This window comes from Lynx canadensis, chromosome A2 (genome assembly GCF_007474595.2).
Source record: "Lynx canadensis isolate LIC74 chromosome A2, mLynCan4.pri.v2, whole genome shotgun sequence".
In the NCBI taxonomy this organism is placed as follows: domain Eukaryota; kingdom Metazoa; phylum Chordata; class Mammalia; order Carnivora; family Felidae; genus Lynx; species Lynx canadensis.
The window spans coordinates 19041351-19067991 of NC_044304.2; the positions used below are offsets into that span (position 1 = coordinate 19041351).

Here is a 26641-nt window from a genome sequence, read left to right on the forward strand (position 1 = left end):
TCATTTGTGGCAGGGCCCCAGGTGCTCTGCCCTCCAGGTCATCCTCAGGCCCAGTACACAGCACCTCAGTGTTCCCACTCTGTAGTCATTTCACTTACTGGCACCAGTACTCGCTCCCCTCTCCTCCTAGGCCCACCGTGGCCTTGGGTTTGCGGCAGTCTTCAAGCTTTCCCTGTGCAGCAGGGCGGATTTCTTCCGGAGCTGCACCTCTAAGGGATTCTTCTATATTGGGAGCAATAGAAGGGTCCAGTGAGTAGTGCAGAAGGAAGATGTGACTTCTGACCTTCCAGGCCCAAGGCTCCGAGACCATGAGTTGCAGAGCCCCTTGCACACCCTTCCTTCTCCCAACCTGAGGTGTTTGCCCAGACCCTTGCTCAGGGCTGGGCTTCTTGGGGTTGACTAAACAGAAAGTCGGGGACAGTAGGGGCCTGAGGCATGTTCAGAAAGGTCTCTGTCCCGTAGGTCCCCCTCCAAACCTGGGGGTGGGGCGGGGAGGGACAGGCAGGTAGCCATGGGCTAGGGCCCTAAACATGCGGAGGCTTCTGTGAGGCTATGGGAAGTGCACGCACGTCGCTCGAGAAGACAAGGCAGATGACAAGGCGGCGGGGGTAGGAGGGTGCCCGTTGGGTGAGCTCTGAGCGCCAGGCAAAGCGCCTGGACTTTGTTCCGCGCGCGGGGGCGCTGGACAGCAGGCAGCTGAGCCTAAGGGAAGGGCTCGACGGGGCGGGGCTCGGAGGCGAGCTCCTCCGCAGCCGCCAGGGGGCGCCGTAGTCCGTGCCGGGGCCCGCCGGGCTTGTCATGGAGGCTGACGTCAGCGGGTGCTGCGGAGGCCGCGGGGCACAAAGGCAGCTTTGTCGGGCCGCGGCGGCTCCGCGCCTGCGGCGGGACAAAGCGGCCTGGGCCGGGGTCGGCGCCGCGGAGGCGGGAGAGGCAGGGGGTGGGAGGGTGAGGCCGGGGACCCAGGACCCCGCCTCCGCACACCTGCCAGTCCCCGCACGGCCTCAGGGCCCAGAGTGCTGGCAAGAGATGAGAGACTGCGGCCGGCGGATCGGAAGGAGATCAACGCCCCCCAGCCTCCGTTCCCGCCCCAGTTCCCCGGGCCTTTTCCTGCTACCGCTGCCTCCGAGGCTTAGGGCTGAGGGCCGGCTGACAAGAACAGGATCCCGCACCCAACCCAGGATCCCTGCCTTCCTTCCAGGCCTGGACCTCGCTGTGCGCTAGATACGCGGGCGGGGCGGGAGCTCCGGTGCGGTGATGCCCGCCCAGCAGGAAGTCGCGCCGGAGATGGTTCCTTCCTTCCCTCCTGATGGGAACCCTGCACAGAGGGACCATTGAGGGGCCGGCATTGTCTGCCAGATGCACCCAGTGCCTCTCACCCTGGGTGGGCCCTGCAGGATTCTGGCCAGGATCCCCTTGTACCCAGCTTGCCGTGGGTCTGGGTGGGGTCCTGGCAAGCAAAGGTTCCCTGGGTGCAACTAGCCCCCCACCTGCCGCTGGCCTTCCTACCCCTGCTCTGATTTGGAGGGCATAAGGCTCCATTGTCCCAGCACTGGCGGGGGCGGCCTTTCAATTCTTCCTTGTCTTTGGCAGTTGGGAAATTCCCAGCCATGGGGGGCAGCTGGGGGAAGCGGGGGGGGGGGGGGGGGGGGGGGGGGGGGGGGGGAGGGGGATGGTTCATCCCAGGTGTCTTGCATCCTAAGGGAGGGCCTCCCTGAGGTTGACTCCTGCGGATCCCCTACTGCCTGGAGGTTTCCAGGGCTGAACCTTAGCCTCCCTCATGCCTGGGACCAGCTGGGTCAGCATAGCCAGAGATTCAGTGCTCCCTGGCCCTGTAATACCCACCCCAGAGCACCCCAGCTTAAGAAGGTGCATCTTTCTGGCTCCACTCGTGGGCAGCTGCAGCTAAGAGGCCTGGGACCCTTAGGCAGAGCTAGGGAAGGGACCCAGGCTCCTGCTTCCAGACATGGGTCCCAGTATGAAGTGGGCTGTCTCCAGCCAGTGGAGACATCCATGAAGCTGATGCATCTCCCAGAGGGCCCACCCCACTCCAAATAGTTGCTAAGACTACTGATGTGGTGGCAGCCTTGGTATTTTTAACCCATTTGCAGGGTGGGGAAACAGCTGGGGAAGAGAGAAAGAGACAAGCTCTGCGAGCCAGAAGACTTGGGAGGATTGAGGGAGACTCTGTGGAGAGGAGCCAGGCTGGAAGCCACTCCCCAGCTCAGGCCCAGGCCCCCCACAACAGGTGGGTGGAGGCCAAGATGCCAGGTGCAGAACGGGGAGGGGGCCCCATTAGATCTTGGACCTCTGAGGCTGCAGGGCCTACCAAGGCCTGGAAGAACACCTCACCACGTTCCTGGGCAGCCCCATGGCTCCTGATGTCAGGAAAACTTCCTACTCCCTACCCACCCAGAATCCCTCAAATCATCCCTCCACAGCCCCCATCCCAGACCCAGAGGGCTAAGCCAGCCACCATGCGGGAGAACACAAGCCCTGACTCCATCCACCTGACCTGTGGCCTAGCCAGCCAGATCCTAGCTGCCCTGGGTGTCAGGGAGAGGGCAGGGACAGGACTGTAGGTTCTCTTGACTGAGTTCTGGGTTCAGGCTCACTCCGAAACAACTGAGCCCAATCTTTGTGTCTGTTGCCCTATAAGAGGTTCTGGAGGCCTGCATCTCTTCCATGGGGCTATGTATTCCCCTAACCTCTCCTGGACACCCAGAGGGAAAGCCAGCCCCCATCACACGTCCAAGGAGGGCGTCAAGCCAGCTGTGTTATATGTGCAGCTATAGCTGTATGACAGTGAGTTTGTCCATATTCACCAGGCCACTCAGCTCCTTGGTTAATAACAGCGGTGGGCACCAGTGTCCAAGCGGGCAGGGCTCAACACCATGGATCCCTTTCTCCTTCTTGTCTTGGTTTTTCCCTTGCATCAGATAAGCCACACAGGTGATCTTATTTAGGAGAAAAATCAGTTTGATATCCCTTATTGATTCTGATTTCTGACTTCATTGTGGGTAGAGGGCATCAAGGCCTCTTGGCGGAGCTGGTGCAGGGTCAAGGAGGGACCCAAGGTGTCCCTTGTCCATCAGTCTCCCATCCCCCTCCTCCACAGGCTCAGCAGGCCCAGGAAGGTGGAAGGGCTTTCTGCAAACATTCTATCTCCTATCTCCCTGGGTCTGTCCTCTGCTGGGTCCTGGGGCCCCCACTGATGATAGCCCCTGGGGAACCCAGAGCCCCACAGAGAGGCTTGAACCTGGGTGTTACAGGCATCTGGGGCTTCACAAAGGAAATGACACCAGAGAGTTGGATACTGAGTGGTGAAGAAGAGTCCAGCAGGTGGCAAAGAGGATGGCCTAAAAGCCCGGAGGGCACCGGCCAAGCAGAGTCCTGGCAAAGAAAGTACTGCTGCCTCCCAGAAGTTGGGTGGCCAGGGCACTGGCAGGGTTGCCTAAGGCTAAGCCTAGGAACCCCCAAGCTCCAGGGAGCTCTCTGAGGTGGGGGGCAGGGTACTGCAGAGGGGTGGAGGAGTGGCAGACCACAGGGGCACAGCCTGAGCGGTAGGCTGAAGGGGTCAGGCTGCATGCTGCTGGGGGAGGAGGCGGGACCTTCTCAGGTCAACCAGGCAGAAAGGTCTCCCTGAGACAGGGGCTCTAGGAGAAGGGATGTGGGCTTGGCCCTGCTAGGGCTGGGATGGAGACCTGGAGGAAGACTGAGGAGTCCTCAGGGGGTGGGGAGGGATGGAGGTTTAGGTGGAGGGTGGAGGCAGTCATTGGCTGTGGCCGGAGGGTTGGCGGGGGCTGGGGACAGGAGAGGAGCCAAGCCCGACAAGGGGCCCTAGTGAAGCAGGGCTGAAAGAGGCAGCAGTGAAGGATCTGCTTCGAGGCTCTCAGGCCTGGATGCCCAGTGCTGAGGTGGCAGCAAGAGCGCACACCTGTGTTCTGCCACAGTGGCCAGACCTGCCTGGCCCGCCAGCTGCAACCGCAGGGCGAGTGAGGAGCGAGATCTGAGAGGTGCAGTCTCTCCCTAGGGACACACAGCTGGCGAGTGGCAGTCAGGATTCAACCACGCCCCTTCCAGCCTACTTAAGGGGGTTGATTCCTGAGGCAGGTTCACCCCCACCCCGGCATCCAGAGCCCCGCAGCCTGCACTACTGGGCAGCTATACCCAAACCGATTAAGGGAAGGTAGTATTTATGTTAATACATGTTAATAAGCATGGTGTGCCACCCTAGTCTACTTTGGCTGCATTCCCGGCACCCCATCCCACACTCCCGTAAACTATGGAGGAGGGGAGAAGGAGGCTCCACCCGCCCCTGCCTCGCCCCTCCCCCCTCCTGCTGGGCAATGTAGAAAACAGGAGGGAGAGGAGAGCTGTGATGTGGCTGGTGGGGGGGGCTACCCCATCCCTGAGGGGCTGACCTCAGCCCAGGAGGAATGTGCAGGAGGCGGAGGGCAGGGGCGGAGCGGGTGGGGGCAGGGCCACAACCAGAGGCCCAGGGTTCCTGGCAGCCCCTCCCTCGGCCCCTCCACCTCAGCACTGACATGGCCCTCAGAAGGGAAGGGGAACAGGCAAGGAGGGGAAGAACTGATCTTTCCAAAAAGGTGGGCCAGGGTACCTGGGAGCATGGATACTAGGCTGGGGGCGGGTGGGGGAAGGGCCCCAACACCTTCTCCCAGGAAATCTCCTCCCGGATGGGTAGTAGATTGTCAGGGAAGTCAGGCCTCTCAGTCAGGCATCCCCGGGCCCATTCCTACCCCCTATCTCACCCCGACCCAATGCCTAAGTCCTCAGGGTAGCGTGTCCTAATACCCACGTGGCCGGAACTGGGGAAGGTTGTGACGCTGGAGCCACCAGCCTTAATGGCTAAAACAGGTGTGAGTGGGAAGCCAAGGCCTGACCCAGCCCAGGCTGGGCACTGGGAGCGTTGTCTCCAGCCTTCTTCAGATGAATATCCTACCCTAGCCGCACCACCCAGAGTCCAGGCAGGGAACAGTTTCCAGCTAGTGACGGGGGGGGGGGGGGGGGGGGCGTGAGGAGGCAGGTGGTAGGATGGGCAGGACCATCCAGTTATTTCCAGAAAGAAAAACCAAGGCCTTGGTGGGCTGTGCCACTAACAGGAAGCATCAGGGCAAGAATCCAGGCAGGCCTTTGCCCATGGGTACCCTGGCAAAGGGTAGAGGTCAGGAGGCTGAGGTGGCCCTTGGGCAGTGGTGCAGGTAGCCATACAGCTACCTTCCTAGTTTGTTCCATTCTGTCAAGACTTGGGCCCAGGCTGACTGATTCCAGAATCCTTAGAGACTCCCAGAGTCCAGAGTAGCTCACAGACAATGACCCTGCTCCGAGAGTGCTGCCTTCACGAGGTGTCTGTCCAGGGTCTGGCATACATTTGGACCTGCGACTGAGGAGCAGAAAGGAGACTTTGTGGGGACAGGGACAAGTTGAGCTCCCACCCCTGCAGATCTCCCTTCCTGCTCCAAGAAGCAAGGAAATCAATGCAGAGGGCTCAGGTGGGCGGGGACAGCCCCAAAATGTTGGAAAGATGGTGGGGGTCCTGGTTCTACTTTTCAGTATGGACACGGGGCTGGGAGGGAATGAAACTGAGACCACGACCCTGAGCCTGAAGAACTAAAAGCACTGGGGGCAGGTAGGGGGCACAGTAGGGGTGGGTGGGGACCTCAAAGGCACTTGCTGATCTTGGCTGGTAGGGTGGAAAATTGTAAACAGCCAAAGAATTTTGTTTGCTTGCATGGGGCCAGGGGAGGCTGCCCAGGTCCAAGGCAGAAGCCGGGAGGAGAAAGAGGCTGCTTCCCAGAAGCCCAAGAGCTCAGGCTGGGGTGCATCCTTCCACTCCCCTCCCGAAGGCCCCTGACCCGCACTCTTCCTCTGCCAGCTGGCCAGGCCAATTCAGGAAAACTAGGTCTCGAGGCTCAGGAAAGAAGGGCACAGCCCCACCCTGGCTGGGCACAGACACAGACACAGACACAGACACCGCTACTCCAGGGAAGCTGGCAGGGGACGGGCCACAGAACTTGAAGCTCACACAGCCTCCCTCACTGATCAACTGCAGAGCTGCTGAGCAGCCTTGGGGAGGTTGTGGGAAGATGCCTTTTATGGGGATTGAGGGGTGAAAGCCCATCCTCAAGCCCTGTCACGTTCACCCAGGTGGACCCAAGGGCCCCATTCAGCCATTGTCAACATTCAGCCCTTCCAAAGCAGACAGACCCCCGGCAGTACAAACAGGGTTGTCCACCAGGGACAGTTTCAGGCTAAGATCCCAGACCCTTCCCAACTGAGCCACCGAGGTTTCAGAGCCGTGTCCTGAATCACAGAGGTCACACAGAATGCTCCTCACCCCCCTGCAGAGAGGCAGAACCACCCATCAGGAGGGGTCTCTGGATGGGCCTACACCCCACAGTGCAGAAGTGAAACTTGAGGGCCTCTGCCGCCTCTGACTGCCCCGCCTGGCCCTCTCGGGCCCCTCCTTTCCTGCCCCAACTGCTGTCCTCACAGCCTCTGCCAGCCAGGTGGCAGAAGCACTAAGTGGTTCTAGTGGTGAGGAAGGGCAAGGGCTGGGGCTGGGCTGGGGGCCCATCGGACCCCTAGTTGAGAACTCCAGCCCTGGACGTGCGACCCTCCCATGCCAGCTGGCTCCTGGGAACTGAGCCCTTCATTACCCACCTCCACCTCCCCAGCTGTGTAGGGACAGGTGAGGAACTCTAGTCTCCTGGACCTGCTGTTCCCTCTGCCTGCTTCACAGAGCCTTCTGGGGCTGGGGAGGGGGCCCTATTGCTTCTTCCTCCTTTGCCTGGACTGGCTGCCCCACTTCCGGATGGCTCTTGGGTGCACCCTATTGCCCTGAGGCCCTACAGGGGAGGGGTCGCTCCTCCCCACTCCTCCCTTGTGCCCACTCCACTCTGGTCTGGCCACCAACTCTGGCTGGCCCGGCTGCCTGCCCGGTCACCCGATCCGCCCCATAAACTTGACGGCGCGTGTAGGGCGGCGGCTGGCTTGGTGGAGGCGGGGGTTGCTCCTTAAAGGAGCCGTTAGAGGGTGCCCTGCGGCCCCGCGGCTTCTTCCCTTCTCCAGGGAGGGCAGCCCGGTGTTCTGTGGCATCGCAGACCTCACGGGCTTGGGCTCGGAAGAGGCGATGGCAAGTGTCAGTGGAGGGAAGGCGGGAGGTGGGGGTCCTGGCACGGGAGGGATTCGGGGGCTGCGGGACTGGGCAGGGGTTTGGGGGGAGCGATGTGGAATGCCCCTCGGCAGTTGTGCACCCCAGGACCCTGCCCCACACCAGGGCTCCTGCGCCCAGCACCTGCCGGGCCAGCTCTGGGGAGGATGATTGGGCATTGCAGCTAGAGGCTGGCCCCTTGTAAGGGGTCCAGGGAAGGGCTCTGGCTCAAAGGTGGAGGGGCTCAAAGACGGTGAAACCTGAGGGCGAAGGCAGGGGAGGGAGAGGTACAGAGGCAGCGGAAGCTCAGAGAGAGAAGGGCAGCTCACCCGAAGCAGGGGTGAGAGGCTGCCTGAGGCCCTTGGCTCTCCCCCGACTTGATTCCTCTTGGGTCTGAAGTCTGAGCTCACAGAATTTCTGTGTAACCAGCTCCTTCCACCCTCGTGTGGGGAGAGAGAGGTCAAGCACGAAGCTGGGGTTGCAGCCATCTCCAAGTCAGCAGCCGAGGCTTCTGTCCAGCCCCAGCTGTGCAGGCGCTGGGGCTCCTGGGCAGCACTTTTTCCTCAGAGGAATGGGTTTCAGGCATGTTTCCGAGTTGAGGGCTGTGATTGTCTCTGCAGTTGTATTTGCTCACCTGCATGCCCAGAGAAACACACATACACTTGTCTGTGTGTCTGCACACACATTCGCACATGCACGCATCTGTGACACACATATACACGTGTGTAAAGTGCACACATGTGCCATATATCTACATGTATAATACAACTCTCATGCCACACACTGTCACAGACACGTACACATCTGCCTGCATACACATGACACACGCGCGCGCGATACAGATAACACAAAGGGACCCTCAGAAACAGTCACACTCACAGGCGCCCACACCATTGGCTCCAGCCCCAAGGGTGCCTCAGTTCCTCTGTAGGCCTGTGGGTGCACAGCCACCTCCAGAGGCCTCACCCCTCCTGTCGCTGCTCTCACTCCCATGACTGGTTTTTTTTGCTCATTACACTTGGCGCCCTCTGAAATGACTGCACTGATCTGAGTCCTTGTTGGCACTCTGCCCCCTCCTGCATGGGGACTTTGTCTGTGTCCCCCAATGTCCCAGGCTGGCATGAAGTAGGCACACAGAGTTTGTGAATTAATGCCTGTGTGTCTATGGGAGGGGGGTTACGAGGGAGGGTGACGTGGTGGGGCGGGCGCCTGCCCACGTGGGGGTGACCCCAAGGGTGTGCCCAGCGTGGGTGTGTCTGTGATTGTGGCCAGGCAGGGCACACTTGGAGGGAGGGGAGAGCTCGGAAGTGGAATGCGACCCCCCAGCCTCTTTTCCCTAGGGGCTGTAATCTGATCCCTGGGGACTCCCCCCTAGCCTCCAGCCCGCCCTCGTCCTTGCTGCAGCTCCTTCTCTTCCAGATCCTGGGGCAGAGTCCAGGGCGGCTCAAGGCTCCTCCACACACGCCTGCTGAACCCTGAGCACCCTGAGCTGCCCGGATGGGGCAGGCTGCGGCCGCCGCCATGATCCCAGGCCTGGCCCTGCTCTGGGCAGCAGTGCTGGGGGGTGCTGCCCCCAGCCCTCCCCGCCTTCGGCTCTCCTTCCAAGGTAGGTGCACCTGGCAGGCAAGAGGGCTTGGCTCAGGGTGAGCAGGAGAGAGACCCAGTGTGAGTAGGGGGCACTAAGTTTGCTGCTGCCCTGTGCCACTGGCCCAGGTTTGAGTGGGGGCACTTTCAGGCCACCTCCAGTTAACCCTGTCCTGGCCTCAGCCCCCAGCCTTTCTGCACACATTCTCCTCTGACTTTCCCAGGAAGACCCCTTCTGTTCCCGTGGCAACAGATCCTGCCTGTGTCCCATCCACCACCCCCACACCCCTGACACAGAAGGGTGGTCACCAGGCATCGCACTGAGCTTAGGCTAGTAGCAGGGTGGCAGAGAATCCTCAGCCTGACTTTGGGGTGGGGGTCCTGGCTTTCCCTACATACGCAGCCTCCCCCAACACCCGGCCTCCCAGTGCGCCCGCCTGCAGACACTGCTTGTCCAGGCACGCCTGAGGAGTTCAACCTGCTTTTCCCTTGGGGGGGGGGGGAACGGTGCTGCATTGCCCACTCTGGAAGCTTTTCACATGGGTGGATCTGTCTTCACGAATGTAAACTCACACATGGGTAAACTCACATGTGTGGGCCAGGTCACATATACAACCATCACCTGTGAGAGAGACGATAGGTAGGGTCTGGGGAAAGCTCCCAGCATGGCTGGCAAACACTACCCTGCAGAGCTCCAGGCCCAGCACGGTCTCCGGACCTTCAGGCTGGAGAGGACCTGCTGCTATGAAGCTCTGCTGGTGGACGAGGAGAGAGGACGCCTGTTTGTGGGTGCCGAGAACCGCGTGGCCTCCCTCAGCCTGGACGACATCAGCAAGCGGGCCAAGAAGGTGCCAGGGACCCCCAGCCTCTGTGCTCCCCAGGGGGGTGGGCCCCTGAGCAGACACCCTCTTCACAGAGACCAGGCAAAGGCCCTTGACCTGTGTCCCCCTTCCCTGACCCCCTCGCAGCTGGCCTGGCCGGCCCCTGTGGAATGGCGAGAGGAGTGCAACTGGGCAGGGAAGGACATTGGTGTGAGTGCCGGCCGCCCGGGGCGGGAATGGGGAGGCCCGGCCCCTTGCTCCACAGACAGCAGAAGCCTGCCTCTTCTGTCTGGGATGGGGGCAGGGGGTCGAGGTGGCTGAAGTTTAGAGGTAGTGAGTCAGGGTGGAGGCTCATGTGATTCTTCTTGGGGGCGTCTGAGTCATAGGGGGCTGTACAGGCCTATGCTTCTCCATGCACCCCTTCTGTGAGAGGTGGGCTGAGCTGGTCACCAAGGGTGTCCGGGCTCCTGAAGCCCATGTTGCTACTTGCCTGGACTGATGCAGAAGAGAGGAAGGGGTGAGGTACCACTGGCGAGCTGGGACCCCTTAACGCTGCCTCCCTGGGGGAGGCCTCATCGTCCCTGCCCCTGCCCGCCCACTAGACCGAGTGCATGAACTTCGTGAAGTTGCTGCATGCCTACAACCGCACCCACTTGCTGGCCTGTGGCACAGGGGCCTTCCACCCAACCTGTGCATTTGTGGAGGTGGGCCACCGGCTGGAGGTAAGGCCAGATCTAGGCAGAGAGGGAGGTTGGGAGGTAAAGAAGGGCCTGGAAGTAACAACTGCCCCCGGCCTCCCAGGAGCCCACGCTCCGGCTAGACCTTCGAAGGCTGGAGGATGGCAAGGGCAAGAGTCCTTATGACCCCAGGCATCGGGCTGCCTCCGTGCTGGTGGGTGAGTCCAATGGCTAGGGCCCTGCAGAGACTCTAGACCCTCCTGAGAGCCCCTGAGAGCCCCCAGGGCATCACTGACTCCTTAAGAGCTCTTGGAACTCTACAAGGACTCCCCACAGAGAGCCTTCAGATTGGCTAAGCAGCTCTTGCCCTATCTGCAGGGAAAGAACTGTACTCAGGGGTGGCCGCAGACCTCATGGGCCGGGACTTCACCATCTTCCGCAGCCTGGGCCAGCGTCCAAGTCTGCGAACAGAACCACACGATTCTCGCTGGCTCAACGGTGAAAGGCTGGTGGAGCTATTGGGAGGGGGCTCTCATCCCCAACAGGGTGGGTGCCTAGTAAGACCCATAAAGGAAGTGAGCAGTGGGTGCAGCCAGGTCTCGCCAAGTACCCACCACGCATCAAGCCCTGTGCTAGGGCCTGGGGCTGCAGGGCAGACAAGACCTGTGTGGCCCATGCCCTCGTTGAGGTCACAGACCTCAGAACAGGTACATAATAAGATGGTTCCAATGGCAATGAGACCAGTGAGTGAACAGACAGAAAGGGAAAAGGAGACCAGGTGGTAAGAGAACTGGAGACAGGAAGCCACTCTGCTGAGGACAGGGGAGAGCTAATTCCCAAAGCACAGCAGGATTGAGGGAAGAGCATTCCAGGTAAAGAGAACAGCTAGTGCAAAGGCTCCAGGGCAGGAACAAGCCAAGGAACAGACTCATGAAAAGAGAAAGGATAAGGGGTCTGCATTGTCAGAGGTCAGGGTCATTTGTTCTAAGAGTGAGGGGACCCAGCAGAGTATTCACAGCAGTAACAGGGGGAATCTGCTTCCTGCTCAAGAGGAAGATTCATGAGTGAAGGTAAAACCCCAATATCCCATCTCCCTCCTTTCTGGACCAAGGGCCTGGGGAACTGTCAGGGGCCGAGGGGAGAGGCCTGTGTGTCTAGGTAGTCTTGGTCTCTGCTGCCCTCTTGTGGTTACTTCTTGACTCACAGGCCCTGATCCTCTGGATGTTGTCCCCTTAGAGTGCCATCCTACCTGGAGACCGGGTGGTCAGATGCTGCCCCATGGGCTTCTGGGGGCACCAGAGAAAGGAGAGGGAGCATGTGGGTCTCATGAGTGGCAGGGCCAGGACCTTTCTGACCCCACTCCTCCTGCTGCTAGAGCCCAAGTTCGTCAAGGTCTTTTGGATCCCAGAGAGCGAGAATCCTGATGATGACAAGATCTACTTCTTCTTCCGTGAGTCGGCAGTGGAGGCTTCGCCATCACTGGGACGCCAGACTGTGTCCCGGGTTGGCCAGATCTGTCGGGTGAGGAGTCCTTGGGCCACATCCGATGACTACATCCCTGCCCTTTTGCCTGTCTGGGCCTCCCCCTCATCCCTGCTGATTGACCCTGCAGAATGACGTGGGAGGCCAGCGAAGCCTTGTCAACAAGTGGACCACGTTCCTGAAGGCGCGTCTGGTGTGCTCAGTGCCAGGTGTCGAGGGTGACACACACTTCGACCACCTCCGTGAGTGCCAGGAGCAGAGGATGGGGTTGGAGAGAGGGAGTGCAGGGGGCCAGACCCAGGAGCCGGGCTGCCCAGAGGGCTGTGTGCCCTCCCCCAACTAGGCTTCTTCCCCACAGAGGACATGTTCCTGCTGTCCTTGAGGGACCGCTGGAGCCCACTGCTCTACGCTGTCTTCTCCACATCAAGGTGAGGGGCAGAAGGTAGAGGGCAGGGCCCAAAGGGCTCTTCTGGGCCCCTCAGTCTGCTCATGTCTTCGCCTGCAGCACCATCTTCCAGGGCTCTGCAGTGTGTGTGTACAGCATGAACGACGTGCGCCGGGCCTTCCTGGGGCCCTTTGCACACAAGGAAGGGCCCATGCACCAGTGGGTGTCCTACCAGGGCCGTGTCCCCTACCCCCGGCCTGGCATGGTGCGTAGCCCCAGGAGTCCCACCACAACCCACTTAAAGTCTCAGGGGTGGAAAACTTGGCCTGGGATCTTCTTGGTGAATGTGTTTTTTTCCTTCCGTTATGGGTGGGAAAACATCACCTTTGTCAGACAGGGCTCCTCAGAGGAAGGGCATATTTCCCCCTAAGAGTCCCAAGGGCAAGTCTGGGTCTTCTCTCTTCAGATTCTCAGGGCAGACCTCTGTCCATTAGCACTCCTCTATACTCGGGTACCTGAAGGTCTCTTGTGGACCCACCAGGCCCTCGTACCCACATCCCTGTCGTGCCTCCTCCCCACCTGCCCAGTGTCCCAGCAAGACCTTTGGCACCTTCAGTTCTACCAAGGACTTTCCTGATGACGTCATTCAATTTGCCCGGAACCACCCCCTCATGTACAATTCGGTCCTGCCCATGGGTGGTCGCCCTCTCTTCATACAAGTGGATGCTGGGTACACCTTCACCCAGATCACTGCAGACCGTGTAGCAGCTGCTGACGGACACTACGACGTCCTCTTCATTGGCACAGGTCAGTGTCCTGCCATGACTACCCATAAAACTCTGTCCAGACTCTCTTCCACCTGTCAGCAGAAGCTGCCCCTGCCCAGTCCCATCTTCACATCTTTGCCTGGGTTGTGCTCTCATCTCCTTCTGGATGCTGGTCTGATTGTTCCAACCCACATTCTTCACCTATCCAACCATGCTAAGGGTAAAGGCCTCAGAAGTGAGGAGATCCCCAGCCCTAGCTGCCAGGAAACACAAGGAATCACTCATTCCTCATCCCTGCAGACGCTGGCACAGTGCTGAAGGTGATCTCCGTCCCCAAGGGCAGCCAGCCTAACGGGGAGGGGCTGCTCTTGGAGGAGCTGCACGTTTTTGAGGTGAGGCCTAGCCCCCTCCTCCTAGAGGAACCCTACCCCATTGATCTCTGATCCCAGCGCTCGCTCCTCCTCCTCCTCTCAGGATTCATCTGCTATCACCAGCATGCAAATCTCTTCCAAGAGGGTAAGTGACCAAAAGGCTTGGGAGCAGAAGGGACCCAGTGTGTTCCCCGGGCACCCCTACCCCCACACCTCCCTTGGTAGTTTGAAGCACTGGGTTTGAGTATAGGTTCTGCCTTTGCTAGACTGCGTGACCTGAGACCCTGATCAGTGTCAAGTGGGGTGAGGGATCCCTGACCAATGGGAGGCGGGCACAGGGCTGCCTTCGGTCAGCCCGGAGCCCCTCGTGCCCCCTAGCACCAGCTGTACATAGCTTCGCGGAGCGCGGTCGCCCAGATCCCGTTGCACCTCTGTGCTGCCCACGGCCGCGCCTGTGCGGAATGCTGCCTTGCGCGCGACCCTTACTGCGCCTGGGACGGGGCCGCGTGCACGCGCTTTCAGCCCAGCGCTAAAAGGTGGGCAGGGTTGGGGGCGGGCCACCTGGAATCATTTGCAGCACCTGGCTAAATGAAGAAGGACTCACCGAGGCTCTAATGTACCAATGCAACCCCCACCCTGCAGGCGGTTCCGGCGGCAAGACGTGAGGAATGGCGACCCCAGCACGCTGTGCTCCGGCGGTGAGTGCCCCCAGCTGCCCCACTTCTGGGCCTTTGAAGACGCCCCACCCTGCCCTGCCTGAATCTGACATTCCTTTGCCCTCCCCAGATTCCTCTCATCCCGCACTGCTGGAGCGGAAGGTGTTCGGTGTGGAGGGCGGAAGCGCCTTCCTGGAGTGTGAGCCCCGCTCGCTGCAGGCGCGCGTGGAATGGACCTTCCAGCGCGCAGGGGAGGCGACCCACACCCAGGTGAGCCTCACGCCCTCCCTTCCCAAACAAGCCCTTGTCCCGCCCCCTACATCCAGGAGAGCCCCGCCTTGCCAGTGTGGTTCCCACTTCTAGACTAGGTCCGACCCCGCCCAGTGAGACTCTGTCCAGCTAGACCCCTTACGTCCAGTTTGGTCCCTTACCTGAACTCCACGTTCTGGTGAGGCCCCATTCCATCTAACTAGACTCCTGACACCCCCCTCCCCCATCCGAGAGGAGCCCCGCCCATTGAGGCCCCCGCCCCGCCCCCATGTTCAGGTAACCCCCCCCCCCCACCTCCAGTCCAGTCCCGTCCGGTCTCGTCCGGTCCGGTAAGAGTTTCCGCTTTTAGACCACTGGTCCCAGTGCACCCAACCTTCAAAGGTACACCTGCGAGAGTCCCTTACCTGCTCATGCTTGGCCACCGTTGACCCTCTACCTCTCCTGGCCCGACCTGGGAGCCGGGTTTCCTTGTTCCTGACACCGATGCCTTTGCCTCCCACTGGCCCCGCCTGCAGGTAGCTATGGAGGAGCGCGCGGAGCGCCTTACGGGGGGACTGCTGCTGCGCGGACTGAGGCGCGGGGATTCTGGCGTGTACCTGTGCGCAGCTGTGGAGCAGGGCTTTTCGCAGTCGCTGCGTCGCCTGGTGCTACACGTGCTGAGTGCTGCGCAGGCCGAAAGGCTGGCCCGGACCGAGGAGGCTGTGCCCGTAGCCCCTCCAGGCCCCAGGCTCTGGTACCGGGACTTCCTGCAGCTGGTGGAGCCGGGCGGCGGTGGCGCGAGTTCCCTGCGAATGTGTCGTCTGCAGCCTGAGTCGCGCCCACCGCCTCCCGAGTCACGGAGGAAGGGCCGAAACCGGCGAAGGCACGCCCCAGAGCCGCGTGCTGAGCGGGGGCCGCGCAGCGCAGCGCACTGGTGATTCGGCAGTCCACGCCGGGTACAGGGAAGGAGGCTACAGGCAGGACAGGGGGAGGACAGACCGTGGAGGACGCACAGCTAGGGGGCCTGGCACATTGGTCCCTGGTTGATGGAGACACCGACCTACAGGCCCTGGCTGAGGGGCAGCCTCCCCGGCTTATTTATTAACAGAGGATAACCCTTGAATGTAGCCCTGGGAGGGACGGCCCAGGCGGGGCACAGGGGCCGGCTGGTCGGGAGGAGGGAGATAAGCAAGGCTCCAGAGCAACGACCTGGGCAGAGGAGGTGCCCGGAGTGCCCACCCCGGGATAAAGACCTCCTCCTTGGAGAATGAGCAGAAAGCTGTGAACAGGCTGAACTGGTGGGGCGGGAGTGGGACAGGCCGACTGTACTAATGCAATAAACACATTATGAGCCGAAGCTGGAATGGCCCCAGCTGACAACCGCTGGTACTAGGTCTTGCTGTGCGGCCTTGGGCAACTTCCTAGCAGTCTTAGGGCCTCAGTTTCTGAAAAGGATGCTGTGATGAGGATTAAAGGCAGTTTCCATGTGACTGAGTAGATTCTGTGGGGCCTTTGGGGCCCTACTGACCTGCACAGTATGTTCTGAATATGATTTCTTGGATGAGTGCTATGAAGAAAATGAAATTTGGAGATATGGAAAACAATGTGAGAAAGCATCACTGGGGGGGTGACATTTGAGCTAAACAACAAGGAGCCAGTCATGGGAGTATCTAAGGGGTGGAGTGTTCCAGGAGGCAACAGCTAGTGCAAAGGTCCTGAGGTGCAAACAAGGTTGCTGTGTGAGAGGAACATCAAGGAGGCCAGTGTGATACAGTGGAGTGATGGATTTGGGATGTTTTAGGGGGAGGATTCTCACCATCTTACTTCCTCCCAGTTGGGGAGAAGGGTCACAGGGGTCCAACAGCAAAGTGTGGGCCCTCAGCCTGGCCACTTCCTCCCTTCAGGGGTGAGTGGTACCATGCCTCCTCACACAACATGGTGTGACTTGTATGGAGAGAGGAGGGAGGAGGTAAACTGCAGACATGCAGCTGCATTCCATTTTCACGTGTCCTGCGCCAGGGAGGAACCATAATTGTCCTTTCTGTTTTACCAATGAGAAAATGGAGGTCAGAGAGCAGGCAATCCGTTAACCAAGGTTGTAGGCTTATTAACAGAAATACCAGTCTTCAGCCTAAGTTTGCCCACTGATCAACATGAGTGCCTACCTTTATAGGTGTGTCTCTGCCCTCTTTGGGGATTCTCAGAGCCCTCATTGCAATGCACTCAAGCTGTCCATCACCCCAATCCCTGGTGCCAGCAGGTCACACAGGGGTAGGTTCTTGTCCGTGTGCTTGGAGAAGAGATGACCCAACTTTGGGTCGGGGTCTTTGTGGGTAGAGGCACAGGGCTCCCTTACATACCTTGGCTGCCATGTGGGGCATTGCTGGAGGTGAGCATGAGGCAGCTTGTCTGGATAAAGACACCAAGGCCTGTGCGTGTATGGGAGTGGTAGAGTTCCCCAGGAAAGACCCTGGGCATTTGTATTAGTGGAGGTGTGCTCTTGTCTGGGCTCCATCACCAGCTAGCTGGCCCATGTGGGTCACTCCACAACTTCCCATGGCTGAGAGCTGCCCCCTCTAAATATAGCCCAGTGGGCTGAGCTCAGGCCTATTTTAGGCCCAGGCTGGGAGGTGGCCTGCCTTCCCCAGGCTCTGAGGAGCCGCTGCTGCTTCCATCCTGTCCTGATACTGAGTGCTATTATCAGCCCCCCAGCTGCCCACCGCCCACCATGCCTGAGGACACCCAAGAAGGTAGGAGATGACTGTGGGGGAGGGCAAGGCCCCAGTCCTGTGACCCTGTGAACCACAGAGCAAACCCACTCTGTCCCACTGTCCTCACTTCCTTAACTAGTCATCAATCACCATGCCATAGATTAAGGGAACCTGCCCCCTGTGCATGGAGAAAGGGCTATGTCTGGAACCCCACCTCCCCTTAGGCCCTGCCTGTTACCCCTGCTAGGGACAGCAGGGAGGGATTGGGGGGAGCTACTCGCTTGGGGGTAGTCAGCTATAGGCTGTGCCCAAGTGGGTATGGGCTGAGTAGGTGGCCCGCCAGGCCAGTTCAGCTCTTCATTCAGGGAGGAAGCTGGGATTGGGGGTGGGCAGTGGTTCTAGGAAGCATTTGGGCATGCAGCCCAGGGACCGGGAGTGGATAGATCTCTGGTCACCTCCAACTTGGGCCTAACTGGACCCAACTGTTAGCCAGTTGGGATCCTTTGGCCTGGCCAGACTGACAGCTAGTTAAGACTTTGGTGGCCAATCACCTAACTACCCCACTGTATGCAAGAAGCCACAGCAGGGATGACCAGCTGCTTCACTGCTCCAGCAGGTCTAGCTGGTCAACCCTCTTGTCACATTTTCAACATTTCAACTGGATGGGAGGGCCCCAGCCCCCACTAGTGGTGGAGGATGTTTGCCTCCTTTTGAGGCCCTAACAATGATGTTTACCACGATTTTCCTGGTGATGAACAGAATCTGAGTTCAATTTATAAAGTGTAGGGAGGGGCACCTGGGTGGTTCAGTCGGTTAAGTGGCCAACTCTTGATTTTGGCTCAGGTTGTAATCTCACCATTCGTGAGTTCAAGCCCCACACTGGACTCTGCACTGACAGCACTAGTGGAGGCTGCTTGGGATTCTCTCTCTCTCTCTCTTTGCCCCTCCCCAACTCCCAAGCCGGCAAGCTTGCTCTCTCTCAAAATAAATAAACATTAAAAAAAAAAAAAAAAGTGTTGGGAAAGCAGAGCCAAGTGCAGAGGAATTTAACATGACCCCTGACCTATCACCCAAACATAATGACTGCCAGCATCTTGTTTCACTTTGGAACATTTCAAGGGCCAGTTTCAAGCAAATCATGAAGGTTGAGTTATTGTTGTGAAAGTGATAGTCCAATCACCTTTGCCCCTATCAATGCCCCATACTGTTACCTAGCAGCCAGCTGGGTATCTGGAGGTTTAAGGAGCCAAGATTAAAAAATAAATAAATAAAAAGTCAAAGAGGTAAAAAAAAAAAAAAAAAAAAAAAGTACTTTTTTAGAAATCACAAAATAAATACTTTTGAAGAGTACAAAAATAGTAAGATCACAAGAAAAGTACAGAGGTCCCAGTGACTAAATGGGCAGAGGCTGTGAATGGATAACTAGGAAGCCACACGCATTCATCAGGCCCTCCAGGCAAAGAGACCGAAATAGGTCAAGAAAAGCCTTTTCTCATCTCCCAACTGGCAAACATGCGTACACGTGTGTATATAAATTTTTCATTGAAAATGCCTAATGGTGGCGATGTTGTACCCTTTTGGGGGCTGTGGATAGTCATTCTGGAGGACAGTTTAATAATGGCTTAAAGAAAAAGTCCCTGCTCTTTAAGCCAATAATTTTGCTTCTGGGAATCTGTCCTTATTAACAATTAGGAAATTGGGAAAAACCTTCATACTCAATGATGCATATCCTTCCTGGGAGTTACTCACTTCCAAAGGGAACTGGAAACAACCTAAATGCCCAGGCAGCCTCAAAGGGGACCTCAGAAGCATGTAGAACAGCTTCATAACAAAGACATGTCACATGTTGAGTGAAAACAGGGTTCACGGAAGTACAGCAGGATCAGGCTGAATATGTTAAAGCAGAGCCAAGGCCACAAAGCACAAGCACCACCCAGCTAGGATGCAGATGTGGAGGTACCAGGCACTGGGTCTGGCCCAATGGCCAACCCACAGGGTCTGCAGGGAAAAGTGATAGCAGAAGAGGCAGGAATGAATTTCACGCACTGTGGGGTTAGTCCTTCAAAGCTGACAAACTCTTCTCTAGAAATGAACAGGCAGAGGAATGCCTGAAAGTCGTTGAGGTGCTTGTAAGGAAACAAAAGTGAGCAGGTCAAATGCACCTCCTGCTACTGTAGGTGTTAACAGGCCCACAGAGTTCTGGGATCATCCTGGTTCCGAATCAAGTGTCGTTCCTGAGCTGGTTTTAGGGCACTAGGAGCCAATGTCCCTTTGTCCTGTCCCATCTTTTCTGAGCCGCGGCTGCCGCATGAAGCCACCTTAAAAGGGAGGCGTGACCTGCTGGCTGAACCAGCCCTGCACTGTCCCAGCAGACACCTTGGCACTAACACCGAGCACGAGCACGAGGAGCAGGGCGCCACTGGCCCCCAACCACATACAGGAGGTGCGCCTGCACCAGGTGGAGTCCATCAGCGACCTACACAGTGGAGGTGAGGGGCATAGGGCAGGGGACTGACATGCTGGGAGAGGGGAGGAGAGCAGGCACAACCCCTACCCTCCCGATGCCCCATTTGCCCTGCAGGTTCGCTGCGCCCCTACCTGACTGAGGAGGTGCAGCCATGGGACGAGCTGCTGGGTATCTTGCCACCGTCGCTGTGTGCCCAGGCTGGCTGCAGCCCTGTGCACAGCAGGGGAGGCTTCCTGCTGCTCGCATTGCTGGTGTTCACCTGCCTGGCACTTGCCATCCTGGCTGTCTACCTGAGCGGTATGGTTGGACGGTGCGGAAAGCCAGTGGGAACTGAGAGCGAGTAACTGGGACTGCAAGGCTTTTCTGCGTGGCTGGAAACAGCTGCAGAGGCCGAGCCAGTGAGGTGGGGAGTTGTGGGGTGGCACGTGGTCTGATACCCCCCCCGTTCCCGCCTGCCCGTCCACAGTGCTGCAGAGTGAATCCCTCCGCATGCTGGCGCACACACTGCGCACACAGGAAGAGACGCTGCTCAGACTCCGGCTTGCCAGCCTCAGCCAGCTGCGGAGGCTCAACTCCAGTGAGGCCCAAGCACCCAGCTGAGATACCACTTGGCCCTGGGGCTTGGGTGTGTGTGTGGGTGGGGAATAAAGTCGCCATTGGCAGGTTTCTCCTGACCCATTGTCCCACCCTACTTCCCCGGTGAGGTTTTTGTACAAGAGTCTAACCTGACCCCACAGCTACCTGCCTCTCCTGTCTTCAAGCCAGGCCTAGCCAAGTTTTCTGGTGCCAAGGTCCTGCTTTGGGTGGCCCAAGGTCAGAGGAAGGGATACCAACCTCCTGGCTCCTTCTGTGGCCTGTCAGCAGCCTCTGGCTTCCAGATAGGTTCAGAGTCTAGAAATAGCTGCCCCCCACCCCCAGCTGCCCAAACCTTGCCAGGCCTCCCAGCGGGGGTCCAGCCTCAGTGCTCAAGCAGGCAGAGCTGAGTATGGGGAGGAGGGCCACCTGAGGAGCTGGTCTTGGAGGTCAAAGGTGAGATGGAGATGGGGGAGACCCAGTGTGGTGGTGAATGGCAGGGCAGGCAGAAACACCCAGGAGCTAAGGGCCACAGATGGCTGAGCATTCAGTTTAATTACCTCTAATAATCTTTAAAAATCAGCATATAGATCCATTCCAGGTAGCCTGGCCTCCCCACCGGCTTTGGTGGCATTTGTCCAGATGCCATTCCCCTCAAGGAAGTAGGTCACCCCAGGGGAGCAGGGCCCGAGAAAGGAGAGAAAGGCACATCCCTCCTCCTGCCTGCCCCACAGCCCTGGGACAAGCACACATCTGGCCTGGCCTGAGACAGGGCAGAGAGAAGCACAGGGCTGTGCTGAGGCAAGGGGCCAGGATACCAAGTGCCCTGGCCTCCAGCCACCACCCGTCTGTTTTTGGTTTTGTCATTAAAAAAATAAAGCCACAATTCCTGGCAGGAACAACCAGTTGTTGCAGTGTCTTCTGTTAAAAACACAGGCACGAGTGTGGACAGTCTCCTCTTCAGCTGGCCCCACCTCACAGGATGTCTGCCCGCTTGTCTCGCACACGGCTGCGTGCCTTGGTCCGGGCTTTGAAGGCAGCGGCGTTGTATAGGTGCTGGAGTGGGGGCAGAGAGTGATGATATGGTGAGCCAGGGAAGGGGAGGCCCAGGGCTTTTCCTCTAGCCCCTGCAGAGCTCCAGGCCTCCAGGCCATGGGAATGGAGGGAAGATAAACGTGCCCAAGGGTGCAAACCTTCTCAAAACGTGAAATCTTGCAGGCCTTCAGGGCAGTGGCATCCAGCACCAGGACAGGACCCAGGCCAAAGATATCACGGAGTAGCTCGTTGTTCTGGGGGCAAACAGGGCAGTGAGCTCAAGCTGGTCCAAAACAGCCAAGCTGGGTGTCCCCTCCCTGTCTACTTCCCCACCTGGAGATGGTGGTGCATGCCCGATCCCAGCACATCCTTGAAGGCAGAATAGATGCGGCGCCGAGCCCAGCTGTCCACATAGAGCACCTCAAGCCCGAAGCGGACCGACTCTTCCTCACACTCACCGCCCTGCAGAGTAGAGGGACCCGCAGAACAGGGCTTGGTGGCTGTGCCTGGGGATGCACTCTCACTAGGACACACGTTCTCACACGCACCTCAACAAAGTGCAGCACAGCGCGGAAAGTAGAGCGCTGACGCCGGCGGTCAGCCTTGGCACGGTACTTGTTGCTGTCGGTGGCCAGGGTTCGCAGGGCATTGCAGAGGGCATCCATGTCCTCGTAAATAAAATCCTCCTGTGGTGGGAGCAATAGAGGGCGTGTGAGCAGAAGCCCGCGCTCTGCTGGCTCTCAACTTGGGGTTGCGCAAACCCTTCCTATCTCGGAAGAAGTGGTTTTCTTCTCTGCCTCTCCCCTTTGAATTCCCTCCTGGTCCCTGCCTGGGCCAGACACCCCTGCCACCACCATGGCACCCGGCATCTCAGTCTGTGTTAGGGCTACCTCCCCTCCATAAGGACCTAAGGCTGTCCTGCTTTTTCTGTGGTGTCCCCTGCATTCAGCCGAGGATGGGCAGGTGGAGTCAGCAGGCCCCCTCCCTTCCCCTCACCCCTCTCTCACACCTCAAGGTCCCGGGCCAGCTCAAAGAGCAGTGCGATGGTCTCGCCGGCAGCGATTCGCAGGTTCACACTTTCGCTGGACAAGAGCTGGGGCAGCCGGGGCAGCTGCCTGAGGAAGGGGCAGGCTGAGCTACGTGTGGGTTGGGGGGGCCTCACCTTTCCCCTTCCACTCACAGAAGGCAGTTGCTCTTACCTGTCCAGGATGTGGTTGATATGGGTGCTAGGGCAGACGGTGAGTAGCAATGCCCAGGCCTGCAGGGCAGCACAGAGCAGGCCATGCAGGCTGGCAGGGACCACAGGGGCTGTGGAGCCACCCATTCCACAGGACCGGCTGAAAACACCTTCCAAGCAGTTGAGGCAAGACACCAGGTCCTAGGGACACAGGGAGGCAGCGGGAGTGGCTCAGGGGCAGAGCCAGGGCCTAGGTACTCTATTAGCCATGCCCAAAGGTCACTTACCTGGACATCGGCAGCAGCCACATAGCACCCCAAACCAAGAGCAGAAGCACACTGTTGGAAGGAGGGCAAAGCCACGCTGTGGTTAGAGAGTGAGCCTGGGTTCCCAGCCACAGGGCTCACCCTCAGAGTAAAGGAGCCTGAAAGCAGGTGGAACCCACCTCTCCCCTTAGGGATTAGGGGAGGGAAGGGTGTCACAGAGCAGAGAACACTCACGTGAAGCCGAGCAGCAGGACAAGCTGTGCCATCACTGAGCACAGAGACCAGGAGGGGCTGTAGGCTGTGAAATAGCTCCTCGCCCTTGGGTCCAGGGCCCAGCTGCACACAGAGCAGGCCTAGCACGGCAGCGGCTAGGGCCTGTTCCTCCCCCTTCCCTGTAGGAAGGCTTTCCAGTCAGCCCATGCAGCAAGGGTCAGTACCCAGCCAATTCAGGTCTCCCGTGAGCCCCCGGGCCCAACCTTTCTTGAGGCACTTTTCCAAGGCATCAGCCAGTGTGAGGCGGCGCTCCAGCAAGAAGTCAGGGAGTAAGCGGGATGCCAGGGCCAGGCGAAGGCTCTCGAGAGCACCCTGCCGGGTCTTGGCACTGAGGAATGAAGAAAGGAGACCTTGTGCACCAGCCCTACTGGGTCATACTTGGCATGGGCTGAGCAGGGACAGGGGTATAGGGGTTGGCTGGCAGTCAGAGGTACCTCTTGTCTGTGAGGCAGTCCACATACTCCTTCAGTTTCTCCTCAAGGTCTTCCTGCTGGCCCTGCTCATCCACGGCATCCCCCCCTGCAAGGCCAGCTGGTCAGCCCTGCGTCTTGCTTTACCCCAGGGAATCCCCAGAGTCCCTGCCAAACTCCCACCCACTCTCACCAAGGCTGTCCTCTGCTGCAGTGCTAAGAAGGCTGGGGCATTCACTGGTGGTGCTGCGGGCCTCACTGACTGCCTCATCCTCACTGGAACCTGAGTCAGCTTGGGTTCTGCTCCGGGCACCTGGGGAGGGTGGAACATAGCACTTGGCCCGCCCTTACTGATGTCTGATGGCAGGGGGTACCTCACCCGGCCTCATGACCCCCCAAGAATAGAGTCCTGCCCCCTCTCAGAGATGAGAAAATGGGAGGCTGAAGTGGTACACACAGGGACTGATGCAGGGGATGCTGAGCCAGGAAAGAGGAGAAAGGGAGTGAGGTCTATCAACTGGAGAACATTCCCAGGCCCAGCCTAGGAAAACCTGGCAGGCTTTGTGAGTACAGCCTCCCTGAGACTAGAGCCTGCTTTAAGAAGGAGACTGAGGGGCGCCTGGGTGGCTCAGTCGGTTAAGCAGCTGACTTCAGCTCAGGTCATGATCTCGAGGTCCGTGAGTTCGAGGCCCGCATCGGGCTCTGTGCTGACAGCTCGGAGCCTGGAGCCTGTTTCGGATTCTGTGTCTCCCTCTCTCTGACCCTCCCCCATTCGTGCTCTGTCTCTCTCTGTCTCAACAATAAATAAATGTTAAAAAAAAATTAAAAAAAAAAAAAAAAAAAGAAGGAGACTGAGGTCCTGGTAGAGGCAGAAGGGGCTGCACAGGCCCCACCTGGAGTGGGGACATATCAGGCAAATCCTGGGGGAGCTCAGCCACCAGCCCAGATTATGCCTAAAAATGGCCAGGGCAAAAGTCAGGGGCTTCGATTATTGAATCTGTATATACAGAACATATACTGACAGACACAGGGTTCAAATTCCAGCTCCATATCGTGAAAAGAGTGTAACCAGGTCAAGTGCCTAGACTTCAACGCCTTAATTTTTTTTTTTAATGTTTATTTATTGTTGAGAGAGAGAGAGAGAGAGCGCGCGAGCGAGCAGGGTAGGGGCAGTGAGAGAGGGAAGCACAGAATCTAAAGCAGGGTCCAGGCTCCAAGCTGTCAGCACAGAGCCCGAGGTGGGGCTTGAACTCCTGAACCATGAGATCATGACCCAAACAAAAAGTCAGAGGCTTAACCCTAAATGGGTGAGCCACCCAGGCACCCCCAATGCCTTAATTTTTTCATCTGCAAAACAGACATGCTAAAACACCTCATTTAGTACAGCAAATGAAGACAATGACTGAACAAACAACTAGTTAAGGCTCTTCTTTGGGCCCACAACCACCCATCTGCCTTGGGGCAGAAGCCCAGCTGCTAGTGGATATGGCTGGGTGCCCCAGGCTTCAAGCATACTGTCTTCTGAGCTCCCCCTGGACTATCCCAGGCCTTCAGCCCTCGGTGGATGGACACACAGGCTCCTCCTGACCTCGGGAAATGCAGAGAGTGGAGTGACCGCTGACCACATGAGTCCCTAAAAATAGGTAAACACAGGAGAATGTCAGGGTCAGCAGAGCTGGAATGCTCCTGTGTGTGGGTTCTGCCCAGGGCCAGGGGCTGACTTTGGCAAGGGCAGCTCCTGCAGCAGAGTCCCAGATGGGTTCTGGTCACCAGACTGGTCCTACTTCTCAAAACGACATACGCCATGTACCTGCTGGACAAAGTGCAGCACGCATGCAGTCCTCTGCTCACCACCTCTCTTACTACCCTAACCAGCCAAAGCAGCCTAGCCTCCCTCATTTGTTCCCTCTCTAGATGCCAGGCCTTTGCACAAATTATTTCCTCTGCACAGTGCTCTCTTCTTCACCTCCTCAGGATTCACCCAGAAGCCCCTCAAGGATTCCTTGGTTCTTAAGTCTGGGGCTGACACCATTTAAATGAACTTGTCCCCCAACACCAGTCCTTCTGTAATGTTGCTACCCTCTTAGATGTCCCCACACCCAAGTCCCATTAGGGTGGTCTAAGCTGTGCCTAGCAGGCACCCCATTCCTGCAGAGTAAACATATGTGTTTACTGAAGCAAGACACACTTCTGTTCAAAGCTGATAAGTCTCAGGACTACCGCAGGCTCAAGGGCACTCCCTAACCCTCTCGGGCCAGGTCCACCAAGGCCAGAATCCTGCAACGTCCCCACCGCCCCCCACCCCTCCGCCAGTCCGCCCCCTACCTCAGTACTCTCCGTCAGAGTAGCCCTCCCACCAACTTCCTAGTCCAGTCCAGTAAAAGAGCAGGGATTAGCGAGGCGGCAGGCTTCCTGCTGTCTGGCGAGCTTGTCTATCATAGCAGGTAACTGGGCTGGATCCGCAATGGAGAAACTGAGGCCGAGAGGCACCGACCAGTTTAGGCCCGGTAGCGTGGGTTCCTGAGCAGCAAGCAGCGCCCAAATTGAGTTGGGCGCACACGTGGCCGCTGCCTCCTGGGGCACGTGCTGGCCGCGGGAGAGTTGCGGGAGGCAGCGCCAGGTTGGTCGACGCAGGAGTCTCCGTTCGGGAGCCATCTGGAACACCGACGGGTAAGCCACGCAGGACCCCCGCTCGCCGTTCATCAGTAGCTCCCCACTTACCCGCTCCGCGGCGCTGGCCACCCTTGCGGGGTGCGCTGCCCTTACGGGCGCGGGGCATGCCGGGAATCAGGAGCGCGGGCGCGCAGAAGGCTCAGGGTCAGGGGCCCGGCGGGCGGGGGCTCCAGACCGGCGAGACACCGGCCGGTGGGCTAAGCTGAGAATTGGGCAGACGACGGGAGCCACACGCCGCACGCGACACCATCTTCGCGAGGCGCCCCGCCCTGCCAAACGAGTCGCTGCGCCCCGCCCTGCTAAACGGGTGGCCGGGAAGGCGAGTTCTTAGCCATTGGGTTCCGGGACCACATGCGCGCGGCCGAAACTACTAGTCCCAGGGGACTGCGCGCCCAGATGACCGCCAGCAGGCTAGGCGCAGAGCACCTCGGGAATTGTAGTCTATTCCTGAGACCCGTAAACCCACGACGCTCTAGCTGAACTATGCACCCACAATGCCCTGTGTACACCGCCCCCCGCGCGCCCACGTGCATGCATGCACAGTAGTTAACACTGAAGCTGCCTCTTTGGAGCAGCCTACTACGTCAGGCAGGGCCAGCGTTTCTGGGCACTTGCGGACGGACACTCGGCGACAGGAAGAGCTTGGGGTTTAGTGGAACTTGGTGAACAAACCTTAGGCGGCGAAAGAAAAAGTGACTTTATGCTGAAGCAGAGGACAAATAACAGCTTAGCACTTACAGACCTTAGCCAAGATCTTGGAGCCCACCTGTCTCTGGATGGGTCTCCTGTGACCTTTCCATGGACCCAGTGAGGAGTAGTAGGAACAGAGCCCTGAGCTGGCAACTCTAACCATCTGGAACTCTGACTTTCCCTGGGGCTGCTTATCAGGAGGG

General features: G+C 58.6%; 3 protein-coding genes across 4 annotated transcripts; 2 read left to right on the plus strand and 1 right to left on the minus strand.

The window, feature by feature from the left end:
* The first annotated feature begins 3829 nt into the window (after positions 1 to 3829).
* Positions 3830 to 15540, plus strand: SEMA3B (semaphorin 3B). Its single transcript, XM_030306840.1, has 18 exons — positions 3830 to 4604; positions 8591 to 8777; positions 9446 to 9603; positions 9724 to 9786; positions 10179 to 10298; positions 10378 to 10471; positions 10632 to 10751; positions 11629 to 11774; positions 11866 to 11977; positions 12094 to 12163; positions 12241 to 12385; positions 12708 to 12927; positions 13188 to 13279; positions 13362 to 13403; positions 13637 to 13794; positions 13901 to 13956; positions 14045 to 14184; positions 14700 to 15540. The coding sequence occupies exons 2-18, from the start codon at positions 8669 to 8671 to the stop codon at positions 15099 to 15101; spliced, it is 2247 nt and encodes a 748-aa protein (XP_030162700.1). The 5' UTR covers positions 3830 to 4604; positions 8591 to 8668; the 3' UTR covers positions 15102 to 15540.
* A 103-nt stretch (positions 15541 to 15643) lies between these two features.
* Positions 15644 to 20813, plus strand: LSMEM2 (leucine rich single-pass membrane protein 2). Its single transcript, XM_030306844.1, has 4 exons — positions 15644 to 16913; positions 19247 to 19363; positions 19456 to 19638; positions 19808 to 20813. Exons 1-4 carry the CDS (start codon positions 16892 to 16894, stop codon positions 19939 to 19941), a joined length of 456 nt encoding a protein of 151 aa, XP_030162704.1. The 5' UTR covers positions 15644 to 16891; the 3' UTR covers positions 19942 to 20813.
* IFRD2 (interferon related developmental regulator 2) lies at positions 20451 to 26042 on the minus strand. Of its 2 annotated transcripts, XM_030306841.1 has the most exons (12): positions 25797 to 26035; positions 23269 to 23388; positions 23100 to 23184; positions 22869 to 22993; positions 22627 to 22784; positions 22414 to 22464; positions 22149 to 22327; positions 21959 to 22064; positions 21498 to 21635; positions 21283 to 21411; positions 21108 to 21203; positions 20451 to 20970 (listed from the first exon to the last, which is right to left on the minus strand). In XM_030306841.1, exons 1-12 carry the CDS (start codon positions 25852 to 25854, stop codon positions 20890 to 20892), a joined length of 1326 nt encoding a protein of 441 aa, XP_030162701.1. In that variant the 5' UTR covers positions 25855 to 26035; the 3' UTR covers positions 20451 to 20889. The 2 variants fall into 2 exon arrangements, with proteins under 2 accessions (XP_030162701.1, XP_030162702.1); XM_030306842.1 differs by lacking the exons at positions 20451 to 20970; positions 21959 to 22064 and having other exon boundaries at positions 25797 to 26042.
* Between the last annotated feature and the right edge of the window lie 599 nt (positions 26043 to 26641).